This window comes from Cucurbita pepo, chromosome LG20 (genome assembly GCF_002806865.2).
Source record: "Cucurbita pepo subsp. pepo cultivar mu-cu-16 chromosome LG20, ASM280686v2, whole genome shotgun sequence".
NCBI classification, from domain to species: Eukaryota; Viridiplantae; Streptophyta; class Magnoliopsida; order Cucurbitales; family Cucurbitaceae; genus Cucurbita; species Cucurbita pepo.
Window position 1 is genome coordinate 438382 of NC_036657.1, and position 14218 is coordinate 452599.

The 14218-nt window shown below is 35.5% G+C and overlaps 2 protein-coding genes across 3 annotated transcripts; one reads left to right on the top strand and one right to left on the bottom strand.

Annotated features, from left to right (window-relative positions):
* Positions 1-107: 107 nt before the first annotated feature.
* On the bottom strand, positions 108-5582 carry LOC111783249 (ABC transporter B family member 25-like). 2 transcript variants are annotated; one of them, XM_023664165.1, is made up of 17 exons: positions 5182-5582; positions 5035-5106; positions 4918-4953; positions 4771-4845; positions 4546-4670; positions 3457-3556; positions 3197-3368; positions 3014-3111; positions 2791-2901; positions 2574-2718; positions 2361-2493; positions 2001-2076; positions 1857-1922; positions 993-1100; positions 780-887; positions 503-700; positions 108-435 (listed from the first exon to the last, which is right to left on the bottom strand). In XM_023664165.1, the coding sequence occupies exons 1-17, from the start codon at positions 5224-5226 to the stop codon at positions 235-237; spliced, it is 1869 nt and encodes a 622-aa protein (XP_023519933.1). In that variant the 5' UTR covers positions 5227-5582; the 3' UTR covers positions 108-234. The 2 variants fall into 2 exon arrangements, with proteins under 2 accessions (XP_023519933.1, XP_023519932.1); XM_023664164.1 differs by having other exon boundaries at positions 2993-3111.
* A 3745-nt stretch (positions 5583-9327) lies between these two features.
* On the top strand, positions 9328-11494 carry LOC111783365 (cytochrome P450 78A5-like). Its single transcript, XM_023664293.1, has 2 exons — positions 9328-10462; positions 10545-11494. Exons 1-2 carry the CDS (start codon positions 9440-9442, stop codon positions 11154-11156), a joined length of 1635 nt encoding a protein of 544 aa, XP_023520061.1. The 5' UTR covers positions 9328-9439; the 3' UTR covers positions 11157-11494.
* The last annotated feature ends 2724 nt before the right edge of the window (positions 11495-14218 follow it).

Genomic DNA, 14218 nt, shown 5'->3' on the forward strand with positions numbered 1-14218 from the left:
CTTGTAATCTTTTCTCAATTAGTCTTAATAAAGAGTACGAATCGTTTCCGGTGTTCATCGTTTAACAGATATAATTTTACGTTAATATGTCTAACTTTTTAAAATCATTGACCCAGTAAATTATCTATTATACATCAAATTTGAAATTTCAAAGATCTATTAAACACACCATCCAAGTATCTTATAACGATTTCTGTGTATAGTGGTAGGAAAGGAAGAAAAGGGTCTTTTTCATTATGTTGGTCTTGTATCTTGCAGTTGTCTCTTGACTAGTGCAGTGTAGACACCATCTCTGCTAAGAAGCTCTTCATGCCTTCCACTTTCAACAATTTCACCATCACAAACAACAGCCACAGTGTCTGCGGTCTTCACAGTTGATAGCCTGTGAGCAATGACTAGCACCGTCCTGCCTCTCATCAAAGAATCCATTGCGTCCTGAAAATGTGTCCATGGATCAGAATTCACAATGATAAGTGTGCAACAAGAAGTTTTCGCAGCAGACCTGTACTAGGTGTTCACTTTCAGCATCTAGAGCACTTGTGGCTTCATCCAACAGGAGAATTCTTGGGTTCATAAGTAGAGCTCTTGCTATAGCTACTCTTTGCTTTTGTCCGCCCGACAGCCTTACCCCGCGTTCTCCGACGTGAGTTTTGTACTTTTCAGGGAAGTTTGATATGAAGTCATGTGCATTGGCCATTTTCTGTCATTTCATTAGTTTAAGTAAAACAACAGGCTTAGCCTTATTGGTTTGCAGGAGGCAAAAGGACATGAGATCTTACAGCTGCATTTTCTACATCTATGCTATCAACTTTGCCATCTAAACCATAGGCTATGTTCTCCTCTATGGAGCTGTTGAAAAGAACAGGCTCCTGGCTCACTATACTGATCTGCAACCGACAGGCCGACCGTCAAAGTTCGAAAAAAAGATCATATAGATAGATCTGTAACATGAACTTGAACTTTTAATCAAGTTAGAAAAGTGAACTTCTTGCCCTTTTGTGTAAATGTTCATGTGATATCTCTACCAAAGGAACGCCATTTATCAGAATCCGTCCTTTAATAGGATCATAAAACCTTTCAATCAGGTTTGCTATGGTGGTCTGTGGCAAACAAAGAAACATGCACTATGTTAGCAGACCTTTAACGCATAATAACTCACATACTTCTTGTCATAAGACTCAGAAAACAAGAAATAAGCTGTTGCAGCCCAAGCCCAAGGTCACCGCTAGCAAATATTGCCTACTTTGGCCCGTTATATATTGCCGTCAGCCTCACGGTTTTAAAACGTGTCTATTAGGGAGAGGTTTCCACACCCTTATAAGGAATGTTTCGTTCCCCTCTCCAACCGATTTGGGATCTCACAATCTACCCTCTTTAGGATCTACCGTCCTCAATGGCACACTACCGGTATGTGGCTCTAATACCAATTGTAACAGTCTAAGCTCACCGCTAGCAGATATCGTCCGCTTTGGCCTATTACGTATCGCCGTCAGTCTCACGGTTTTAAAACGTGTCTATTAGGTAGAGGTTTCTACACCCTTATAAGGAATGTTTTGTTCCCTTCTCCAACCGATGTGGGATCTCACAATCCACCCCCTTTAGGAGTCCAGCGTCCTCGCTGGCACACCGTCGGTGTCTAACTTTGATACCATTTGTAACAGCCCAAGCCTACCGCTAGCAGAGATTGTCCGCTTTGGCCCGTTACGTATGACCGTCAGCCTCACGATTTTAAAACGTGTCTACTAGGGAGAGATTTCCATACCCTTAATAAGGAATGTTCTGTTCCATTCTCCAACAAAAGTGGGATCTCACGTAAGCACTAAGCAAAAGAACATTAAGCAAAAGAAAGTAATTACTTTTCCACCACCACTCGGACCAACTAGAGCAACTTTTGTGCCAGGCTGCAATCTCAGTGTTATTCCCTGTATCATGGAAGTTTTTATAAGTCAATAACACTGCATAACCTGCTCCCACATAACTAGAATTTAAGATAGCAATACCTTCAGCACCGTGTGATTCGGGCGGGACGGATATGCAAACCAGACATCGTCCAACTCGACCTCTGCATCTTGATCACTGCATTAAATCACTGCGTGTTATCATTCAGTTCCTTTTGAAAATCAAAACTAACAGTTCTTCTCCTGTTCATCTCAATAACTAATAAGATAAAGCAAGATGAAAGAACCAACTCTAACAACTCCCTACTGATTTCCTCAATCCATTTCTTCACATCTTCAAAAGAACTATAGAAGCAAGAACAAACACAGCAAGCATCACAACTTACCCTTTGCTTTTATACCTTAAGAACAAGAACACAATCAACACCAAAGCTTTATAAACTAAGCTGATTGAGTTATTACCCAATAGGGAGCTTATTTCCTGAATTAACCATTGTTGATACACGATCAAGGAGCTGAAAAACTCGTCTACTAGCTCCAGCAGCTTTCATGACAACAGTGTACAATCCTGACAACCCATATACGGAGGTTCCAACTACGAACGGAGAGTCGATTACAATAACTTTTATTGTGCCATATGGAAAAGTGAAGCTCCATTAAACAAAGAAATTTTACCAGTTAAACTATAGAGGATGAAAGAAGCCAGAGCTCCTGGACTCATGAACCCTTTGATTGCCAAATTAGCTCCATATATCACGACGATAATAACAGATAAGGTCGTCGTTGCAAAGAGACCTCCAGAGAATAATCCAATCACTTTCTGTTACATGATAAGATTGGGAGTAAGAGCTATGAAACTGCAGAAAGATAGATGCATACACATTAAACTCACAGCTTGTTTAAGTCCCAGTTGCAATGTCTCCTCTACTTTCTGAGAGTACCGTGATATCTCATAGGATTCTTGAGCGAAAGATCTGACAGTGCGCACGGCACCAAAACATTCCTACAAAACCAAAACAATGACTATGTTTTACTAATAATGTCTATGTCTAAGTATGACAATGTAAATTTAAAATCTTACAGTGAATTTATACCTCAGCTATTGAAGCACAGACAGCTGCTGCTGCTTGAGTCTTGTGAGACAGCTCACGAAGATAGCGACCAAATTCACGAACAGCAACAGAAACAACAGGGACAACAACCAAAGCCAATACTAGAAATGATAGAGCAGACAAAACAATGAGCATATTGGAACCTTAAAAGATGTGTTTTAACTGCCTAAATGTTCAAATTCTTACATGTTAACTTCCAAGAAGTTGAAAACATGAAGGTCAACCCAATTAATGCAGTTGATAGGCTTCTTAGAGCTTCTGAAAGATTGGTAGTTGCTGCATTCTTAATGATTTGGGTATCCTCAGATAGCCTACTAAGAAGCTCCCCTGTTCGGGTAACGTCAAAGAAGGCTATTTCCTACAAAATTCATTAACTAAGTGCTAAAAATAATGATTATAAGTTAAAAGTTTTAGCTTTTTGTTCCAGTTTTTTCATTGGGAGGTACCTGATTAAGAAGATGAGTGAATAAATTCTTCCTTAAACGAGCAACAACGCTTTCACTAGCAGAATAAAATAACCAAGCTCGAATAGCTGAGCAAACCGAACTGAAATCATATTTTTCATGAGTGAGTGACATAAATTTCGCAGATGACATCATACTGGACCTAATATAATTTGAATTGCCCAGATATAGACGTCTAATGGCAGATCACACACTTGCTAGGGGAGAAAGGAGGTGGAAACCTCTCCTTAGCAGACGCGTTTCAAAACCTTGAGGGGAAGTCCAGAGAGGACAATATCTACTAGCGGTGGGCTAGGGCTGTTACAAATGATATCAGAGCCAGATACCGGGTGGTGAGCCAGCAAGGACACTGGACCCCCCAGACCCCAAGGGGATAGATTGTGAGATCCCACGTTAAGAAAGGGGAACGAAGCATTCGATATAAGGGTATGGAAACCTTTTTCTAGCAGTCGTGTTCTAAAACCTTGAGGGGAAGTCCAGAAGGGAAAACCAAAGAGAAAAATATCTGCTACCGGTGGGCTAGGGCTATAAGAAATGGTATCAGAGCCAGACACCGAGCGGTGTGCCAGTGAGGACGCTGGACCCCTGGACCCCCAAACCCCCAAGGGGAGTGGATTGTGAGATCCTACATTGGTTAGGGAGGGGAACGAAATATTCCTAGGGGTGTGGAGACCTCTCCCTAACCGATGCGTTTTAAAACCTTGAGAGGAAACTCAAAAGGAAAAGCCTAAAGAGGACAATATCTACTAGCAGTGAGTTAGGAGTGTGTCAGCAAGGACGCTGGACTCCCAAGTATTTGATAGCAGTGAGTTAGGGGTGTTACAAATGGTATCAGAGTCAAGACACCGAGCAGTGTGCCAACGAGGATACTGGACCACCAAGAGAGGTGGATTGTGAGATCCCACATTGGTTGGAGAGAGAAACAAAGCATTCATTTTAAGGATGTGGAAATCTCTCCAAGCAGATGCATTTTAAAACCTTGAGGGAAAATCCAAGAAGAAAAGCAGACAATATCTACTAGCGGTGGGGTAGAGTTATTACAATATATTATGTGCGTCTAAATTATCATACCCGACTAAGACGATTGATGTGATGTATACAATGGTGTTTGTGACTTCCTTTAAAGCTTTGCTTTTCTGTTCGGGTGTGTCGATATCTCCAGTTACAATGTCTATAATCTTTCCACCGAATTTCGGCTGCAGGATCATCATTTCAAAGAGTATTATAGAGTAGTAAAATCATAACTAAGTTCAGGACTGGGGAAGAGATACAATAGAACACTAAAAAAATGCATACAATCAATATAGTTGAGGTGGAAGCAATCAGAAGAGCAATGGTAGCAATTATCAACCTCCCTACTTCAGGTTTTGCCTGCAACAAGATTCAAATGTTGAACACTTGAAAGCTTTTGACAGCAAAATGACAAAACACCTACTCACTTACAAGTGAAAGTACTCTGCCAAACCCAACATTTGCAGGCTGAAATTTACAAGCATAATCAGCATCAGAAAACAAACAAGAAACAACTAGCTCAGTGAATGATCCAACAGAAAACATTACCGGTTCAGCATTCCCATGTTCCAGGACTGTTAACTGATGTTCTTGTGATGTGCCATGGCTCCTCCCCGCTGCCTGTGAAAAAAAATGATTTGGGAGTATGAGCAGCATCAACAATTTATTCATCCATGGAAATGAAAACTGGCTTACCCCACGATCAATCAATGGAATACTCTGCCTTCCCATGTCTCTCATGGTTGCAAAACTGTTGAATAAGCGAGTGAAACTTCAGAAAATCAGAACCGGGCGACGAGGGGTGCGCGCAAAGTCAAGTTTTGGTGAAGTCTTCTGCTCAAAAGCACAGATTAAAGGGCCCAAGTGACGCTGAAAAAGTTGTGGAAAAGTTTTCGTGGCGACGGCCAATCGTCGTTCTTGTCCTCTCCTTGCGATGATTAGGGGAATCACGTTGATCGATATTAGCAATTCCAGTGAATTTGTACTCAGTTTGGGCATGTTTGTCCGATCAGAAAATCATATAAAATATTGGAAATCTATGTTTCTCCTTCTGCCTCCATTTATCAACCCAATTCTAAAATATTTTTACGTTTGTGTTCTTGAGACTCAGTTTTATATATGATCTCTATCCACCAAAAATATATATATATATATATATATATATGAAAATTATGATCCTATTCTTCAACATGCCTGTAGATTGATGATTTTCTAAAACTCGGTTGAATATTAGTTTATTGAATGTTCGTTCAACCGTTAATCACTCGTTTTAGTGGGGAGGAATCGAATCTTTCTTAGCTTCTTCCTATTATCTCCAGCTCGTTTCGGGTTGGGTTTAGAGATACAAGTGGGTAGAGATAAACTTTGAAATTAAGAAGCTTTATTCTCGAAACTCTCTTCTGGCGCCTTAAAACATAGGATGATAGTTGAGCCCACTTTGGCTGAGGCTTAGCTCTTCCGGTTTCTCGTTGGTTTTTTTTTCTTTTTTGTTGATCATCACCTTGGTAAGCTATTGTCTCACCAACTAGTTAATCAAAATGCAAGCCTTACTAAAAAAAAGAAAAAAAAATAAGAAAATGCATTGCAAATATTGCCGTTAGTTCATTTAACTAATTTTCTTCAATTCACGTGTCAAAGATTTAAATTTATAATAAAACTAATTTATCACCCACCTAATTTGTCGCTACGTCTACTTTCTTTTTATTAATTTTGTGCTCTTAAAAAAATGACTCTTGACTAACTTTTTTTTAAAAAAATAAAAAGTATCGTGACTATGTCTATACTCTTAAGAAACGACTCTTCATCTTAGTCAATTTTTAAAAAATAAAATAATTATTTTAAAAAAAATTAAAAAGAGTCAAAATTCAATTTTGACATTTATTCGATAATACGTTAAAATAATAGTTTATATTAGCCATTCTTAATAAATAAATAAAAAGTTTAGCCATGGTTAATTTTAATAATTAGTTACCGATAAAGGTATTAAAATATATATATATATAGCCGGAGACGGAGTTGGGCCCTTTTTTCTTAAACGAAAAGTTTGGGCCTTAGAAGTTGGGCCTTACTAGAAAAGTATAATTCACATGGACTGGACTTCATTCGATTAGACTTGAAAGAATGGGCCTTCCTAGCCCAATTAAAAGAAATTGAATTTCCAGAAATTAATTCCTGCATTAGGGTGAAAAATAAAATGTGCAATATAAATCATTTTGTGAAAGTGGAACAATATTAATGTAACGTATATATTATATAATAATATTCATGGAAAGGAAACCCTAAGTCAAAGTTGCATTAAATACTAAATTAAAAGTGTAATTAGGCATGGAATTAGGAGTAATGATCTTTTTCCCTTGGAAGCTGTAAAACATGTCTCCAACACCCCAACCATTTTCAGCTGTTGAAACCTAAGAACCCAACACAACCTTTGCCTTTTCAAATACTGTTCATTTCCTGTTTCCTAAACCCATATTTTATGTCTCTAACTTAACTTTTATTACAATTTACCTGCTCTTTAAACCTACCTATCTTCGCTTCGATCTTTAGATAATTGATTACTCGATCTTAATTAAAGATTTTCTTTTTACGCACGCGTTCCTACGTGCGTTCCTACGTGCGTCAAAAAAGCAACTTTTGTTACTTTCTCTCATCTTTCACTCGATTGTCTGAGTTGCTACAATGAATATGACTTTTATTATTAAAGAAACTTTTGTTACGGTGAGATCCCACCTTAGTTGGGGAGGAGAACAAAACATTTTTTACAAAAGTGTGGAAACCTGTCCAAATAACACAATATCTACGAGTGGTGAGCTTGAGCCATTACGATTACTTTCTCTCATCTTTAACTCGATTGTCGAAGTTGCTACAACGAACACAGCCTTTTACTATTACGCAGATAACGAGATAGTTATTATAATAACGTGAAATTTATATAAAGAAAGCAAATAATTCACAAAACTTTTAAGGTGATTGATTGATTGATTGACCAAGTCAAAGGCAAATCATGTTTGGGTTTGTAGAGTTGGTTTTGTTTTTACTTAAAACCCGTTGAAATGTCTCCAAGATTCCAACAGGTTGACTTGGTCAAAGATCTTTTGCCTTCATCAAATTAATACTATACGTAATTTTCTTTAATCAATGTTGTCCACTAGTTGTTGCCTACGTTACAACCCTTTTCATCATTAATTTGTACATAATTATTAACAAACCTACCCTATAAATGTCTCTCAACCTCATTCACATTATCAACTTATCTTAGGTTAAACCCTAGCCTTGATTTCCGAACCATCTACGATGCTACCTATTCAGCTACGACACTTCAAAAAAGAAATAATCAGTATAAGATCGTGTCATCAAATCATACCGTTAAAAATACTTTTTATATTTTATTTTAGTACGTTCATATCTAAAAAAGAAATACATGTCAATTATCGTTCAAAATTTGAAAAATTAAACAGACACGATATTCAAAGGTCGATTACATTAATTAAAAAATTGTATTGGGAATAAATACCTATAAATCAGTGAACACAAGGTAGAAATAATAGTAAAAAAAAAAAAAAGGCATACCATACAAGTTAGGAGCCAAATTTATTATAATTATTGTTTGCAATTGAGGACTTTCGAATTGAGAATTTACAAGTCTGTCCATAAGCTGTCGATATTTCCCAGACATTGCCCAAAGGTTGTCTTTGCTCACCAATTAGGTGACGTAGAGCCATTGTAATCCAAGTATTGAATTGTCTAGTTAATTCAAATTTCGAGCACATAAACAATGATTTAACCGACACCCAATTCCTAATTAATTGCATTAATTAATGATTAATGATTAATTAACCAAACAATCCCACCTTTTTGTAACATAAACACATTGGATTCTTAATTTTTACCTGTTGCCAAACAGACCCAACATCTTAATAATACCCACAAAGAAACCTATGTTTCAAACCAGACAGTAACAGCTTTTATAAGTACTTTTTAATTTATATTTTTTAAACAAAATTTGAGATAAATTGTTTTCTTACGAACAATTTTGGATTTTATTTTTTATTTTTTTAAAAAAATCATTATTTTTATTAAATTTAATATAGTTTTTAAAATTAATTCTGAAAATCTCAGTCAAAATTTTGAAAATCCCTTTCTGTATTACCTAAAGTTTGACCAAGTCTTGAAGCACTTTTTCAGGAAGCAGTTGAGAATGGGAAATTTGTGTTTGGCTTTAAACATGAATGAAATTAAATTTTTAGAATGATATATGAAAATATAAATAAATAAATAAATAAATAAACGTGATTTGGGAGAATTATGGGCATAATTAAGTGTTGGGATTAAATTTTCAATTCAAATATGGAATAATTAGGGCATTGAAAAGAAAAAAAATGAGAGGAGAAAACAAAGGAATAATATGTTGGAGATGGAGAAAATGATTGGAGGGCTGTGAGAAAAAAAGGGCATTAGCTTTTTGTGTGCAAAAACAATGCTTTCCTCATGGGCACACTTATGGAGACCAACAATTTTTTTTAATTTTTTTTTTTTAATTTTTTTTAAAATTTTTAAAATTAATTCAAGCATAAATTGTATCTTTGATTAAGTTGATATAAACCTCATCGAACATTTATTGTGCTTAAAAGAAATTATAAAAAGAAATTATAAAAAGAAATTATAAAAAGAAATTATAAAAAGAAATTAAAGGCTAAAGTATGGGACCAAATGATATATTTTTTTAAGAGCAATATTCTTTCCCTCCAACTGCCTCATAGCCACAAGCTGTCTATATATACTGTTAGCTCACGCATTTCGTCTTCACCAACCTCTCGCTCTCCCTCCTCTATTTCATCTCTCTCTCTCTCTCTCGCTCTCTTTCCATTTTAAGCTTCTTTTTTTTCTTTTTCTTTTTTTTGTTGTTGTTGGCTCTTGAGTTCTTTAGCTCTGTTCTTTGAATTTTATGTGAGCAATGTCTTTAGAGCATGAATTTCTGTTTGTTCCAGCATCTGGGTTTGCCTCAACAATGGCAAATAATGTGAATCTCTTTCTTTGTTTTCTTCTCTTTGTGGCTGTTTTTGGCCTTTGCCTTAGCCCCGGTGGTCTAGCTTGGGCTCTGGTTTCAAGGCCAAGAAACAAACCCATCATTCCTGGCCCTTGTGGCACTCCTTTTTTAGGTCAAGTTTTTACCTTTACTACTTCTCTCACTCATAGAGCTCTTGCCAACCTCGCTCATACCTTAAAGGCCAAATCTTTGATGTCATTCTCTGTTGGGTTCACTCGTTTTGTGATTTCTAGCAACCCCATCACTGCCAAAGAGCTTTTGAACAGCTCGGCGTTTGCTGATCGTCCCATTAAGGAGTCAGCTTACGAGCTTTTGTTCCATAGAGCAATGGGGTTCGCTCCATATGGGGAGTATTGGAGGAACCTTAGGAGAATCTCAGCCACTCATTTGTTTAGCCCCAAAAGGATATCTAATTTTGGGGAATTGAGGCAGAGAATTGGGGTTGAAATGGTGGGGGAAATTAAGGGTTTGATGGAAAAAAATGGGGAAATTGAAGTGAGGAAGGTTTTGCATTTTGGGTCGTTGAATAATGTTATGGGGAGTGTGTTTGGGAAAAGGTATGAGTTTTTTGGTGATGGTGGGAGTAATTGTGAGGTTGAGGGATTGGTGAGTGAAGGGTATGATTTGCTTGGGAGTTTCAATTGGAGTGATCACTTCCCTGTTTTGGGTTGGTTGGATTTGCAAGGCGTGAGAAAAAGGTGTAAAATTTTGGTGGGGAAAGTGAATGTTTTTGTTGGGAAAATCATAGAAGATCATAGAATGAATAGAAAAGGAAAGGGTGTTGTTGTTCATAATGATAATGATAATGATAATGATAATGATAATGATGATGAAGATGATGACACCAAATCTGGAGATTTCGTTGATGTATTGCTTGATTTGGAAAAGGAAAACAAGCTCACCGACTCTGACATGATTGCTGTGTTATGGGTATGTGTTGTTGTCTCATTATTCTTATTATTTTATTACTAATTCACATTCTTCACCATTTTCCTTTTCAAAAACGCCGCAGGAAATGATCTTCCGAGGAACAGACACGGTGGCGATTCTCCTAGAATGGATATTAGCCAGAATGGTTCTTCATCCCGACATCCAATCCAAACTCCAATCGGAAATCGACCGCGTTGTTATACCCGGTCGGAATGTCTCCGATTCCGACCTCCCAAATCTCCCTTATCTCCATGCAGTCGTTAAAGAGACACTAAGAATCCACCCTCCTGGCCCACTTCTCTCGTGGGCCCGCCTCGCCATCCACGACACCCACGTCGGCGCTCATTTCATTCCCGCCGGTACTACGGCGATGGTCAACATGTGGGCCATAACCCACGACGAACATATCTGGTCCGACCCGACAACATATGACCCGGAGAGGTTCATTAAAGAGGAGGTGCCTATAATGGGGTCTGACTTACGGCTAGCACCGTTTGGATCTGGAAGACGGGTGTGCCCTGGGAAAGCCATGGGGTTAGCCACTGTGGAGCTTTGGCTAGCTCAGTTGGTTCAGAGGTTCAAATGGGTTCAGGTGGATGGTGGGTGTGGAAATGGCGTGGACTTGTCTGAGTGTTTGAAGCTGTCGCTGGAGATGAAACAGCCTTTGATCTGTAGGGCTGTTCCGAGGTTTTAGGGTTGGGGACTCGGCCATGATGAGCAAAAGAAAGGGTATCTAAGGGGGTTTATTATATAATATATGTTTAAAATTAAATGTATTTCCTTTTTTTTTCCCTTTTTTTTTTTTTTTTGTTTCCTTTAAGTAGGGAAACTAAATGTGGTTTTTGGTTATTGTGGTTGGGTTTGGTACTGTATGTGTGTGGAGTGTGTGGCTGATTCTGAATTTTATGTGAGCGAACACGAACATAAATCCGCCACCGTGTGGACTAAAGCTTTTATAAAGTCATGTGTTTATGTTATATCTATTTTCGTAATTACAAACTTTCACAATAATATAATTATCTACTTTAAGCATAAATTTTCCTCCCTTTATTTTTTATTTTCCAATATATCTCGTATTATTTACATATAAACTCATATAAAAAACATATAAAAAACGAGTCATGAATTTAACTTTTGTTTAGAAAAATAAAAATAAAAAATAAAATCTATGGTCGATATGAATAAAATTTGGAGATGTTTTTAGAAATGAAAAATCATTCAAATTAGTTGACTATAAATGAATAATACAAGACAAAATGAATATAATAATATTAGAAATTATTTACACACATATGCCACGTTAATATTCCCTTTGGAGAAGATTAAAGCTGAACTAATATTCTGTAATTAAATTTAATAATATGATGTGAGTAATATTGACGTCAGATAAGTATATTTAATTACAGAGAAGAATATAAAATCATTGAGGAATAATAATTATAATATAGATTTCACCACAAAGCAAAGCNTTTTTTTTTTTTTTTGTTTTTCCTCCCCAAATTATTAAGGAATTATTCTAGTAGTTTCTTTTAAATATATCCAATATAAATGAAAAAAATTATATTTTTTTTAATTTTTAATTTTTGAATTTATTTAATTATTTAATTTATTTTATTCCGAATGAGTGCAAGCTGCACTGCACTATAAAAATGGCTTCTTTTTTGGCTGATTCTTCTTCATTTTTTTTATTTTTTTTTATTTTCTTCTTCTCTTTATATGACACATGCATGCAATATTTATATGGGGTGAAAAAAAAATAATTAAAATATATAAATAAATAAAAATTCTATTAGTGTTTTTAAATGTGCTTAATGGTAGATTTAGAAATGAATCTCAATTTAATATCTTATTTATATTTAATCCTATAGAATAATGGTAGTGTAATTTGTTGGATTTCAACTCATTTAATAAATTTATTAACATGGTTCATGTTATAAGTTTTTAACAATTATATTATTTTATATTACACATGTTTTAATTCAATATGAAATGACATAAAATATTACATTATACCAAACTTTTCTTCTTCAGTCAAATTCCACATTTTCAAATTTTAAATTTATATATATATATATATATATATATATATTTTGTATTATTTTGATCACAAAATTAAAATTTATTTTAAACAATAAATTTTGAACGTATATTAATCCTTTAAATTTGAAAACAAAGAAAAAAAATTAATTTAGATAGAATTAGTGAATAAGGTTAAGGAGATTAAATAATTTAATTTAAAATAAAACAAGGTAAGTAAGATTTTGAGGGTAAAAAGAGGAATTGAAATAAATATTTGGATATGTTTCCATGTCGGTTTAGTGTTAATGCACTTAATTAATTAGAGGTAATTTTAATTAATTGTTTAATATATCCTAGAAGTGAAAAGCTATTTATAAAATTAATTTTGTATTACATAAAAAATTATATTTGACGACAAATGGGATTTTAGCCAAACACACTTTTTTTTTTAATTAAAAAAGAATAAATTATTCCCATGTGTAATTTTCAATGGCATAAAAAACTATATTAATTAATTGATTTATTCTAAGTATATTAATTAATTAACATATCATCCACCAAAGTTTTAGGTATTTTTAAACAACTCAACAAAACTTATATAAACAATATATTGAATGCCAAACTAAAATTTTTACCTAACTTATCCACTTAAAATTTTAGGTGAGGTATAGTTGTGATTTAATATGAATAGGTCGAAGTTCGAATAAAGTTTGATCCAAACGTCGAGATGAACGGTAGAAAAGACTAATTTTGAGTTTTTAACTTTCAAAATTTCAAAAAGGTCATAGTTAGGGCGAATTTTAGTTCAAAGGTGGAGAGGAGCTCTAGAAATGACAACTTGTATACAACTATCAACACAGACTCGAAAAAGGGTGATGTGAGATCCCACATTGATTGGGGAGGGGAACGAAACATTTCTTATAAGGGTGTGGAAACCTCTCCCTAGTAGACGCATTTTAAAACAGCGAGGCTGACAGTGATACGTAACATGCCAAAATGGACAACATTTACTAGCGGTAGGCTTGGGTTGTTACAAATAATATCAAAGATAGGCATTGAATGGTTTGCCAGCGAGGACGTTGGGCCCCTTAGGGGTGGATTGTGAGATCCCACATTAGTTGGAGACGTGTTTTAAACCCTCATGACGATACGTAACAAGCCCAAGTAGACAATATCTACTAGCAATGATTTTGGGCTGTAGTGGACAATATCTTCTAACATAAACATGGTTTAACCTCGACCAAGATCAAGTTGCATGTTGTTGAACTAAACAAAGTAACAATACACCTAGATCATATGCATACGATTCGAGTATTAAAAGAATACCCAAATGGGTGAAGTTTCAAGTTGCAAGCAAGATAGTATATATGATGTTGATTGAAATGTTGTATGATTTGGATTAGAACATTCGATTTGGGTTAGGGTTTTGAATACTAAATTTGGTTTAAAAAATGAAAAATGAGGGATAGAATAAGAGGAGTAGCCCCACAAACCAGGTTTAATAATAAGAATTTGTATGGTTTCATATGATTTGTTTCAAGTAGACAATCAATTGGAAGCATTATAAACCCTAGGTAGCTATGGCCTGGAAGCCACACAGCTACAAAGGGAAAGCATATGAACCAATCATCCTTCTCATCCACCAATCTTAATTACACACAAACCTCCCATTTTGGATTAAACATTTACATGGAAAAGGCCATTCTTCATTTCATATTGCATGCGCAATAAAGTTAG

What these genes read in the sequence shown, in the direction of transcription:
- LOC111783249 (XM_023664164.1), bottom strand. Translation starts at nt 5,226, where the DNA reads ATGAGAGACATGGGAAGGCAGAGTATTCCATTGATTGATCGTGGG. An exon ending in GGAAATAAGCTCCCTATTGG is followed by an intron (nt 2,077 to 2,360) that starts GTAATAACTCAA and finishes GATTTAATGCAG; the next exon opens with TGATCAAGATGCAGAGGTCG. An exon ending in AAAGTGAACACCTAGTACAG is followed by an intron (nt 436 to 502) that starts GTCTGCTGCGAA and finishes ACACATTTTCAG; the next exon opens with GACGCAATGGATTCTTTGAT.
- LOC111783365 (XM_023664293.1), top strand. Translation starts at nt 9,440, where the DNA reads ATGTCTTTAGAGCATGAATTTCTGTTTGTTCCAGCATCTGGGTTTGCC. An exon ending in ACATGATTGCTGTGTTATGG is followed by an intron (nt 10,463 to 10,544) that starts GTATGTGTTGTT and finishes AAAACGCCGCAG; the next exon opens with GAAATGATCTTCCGAGGAAC.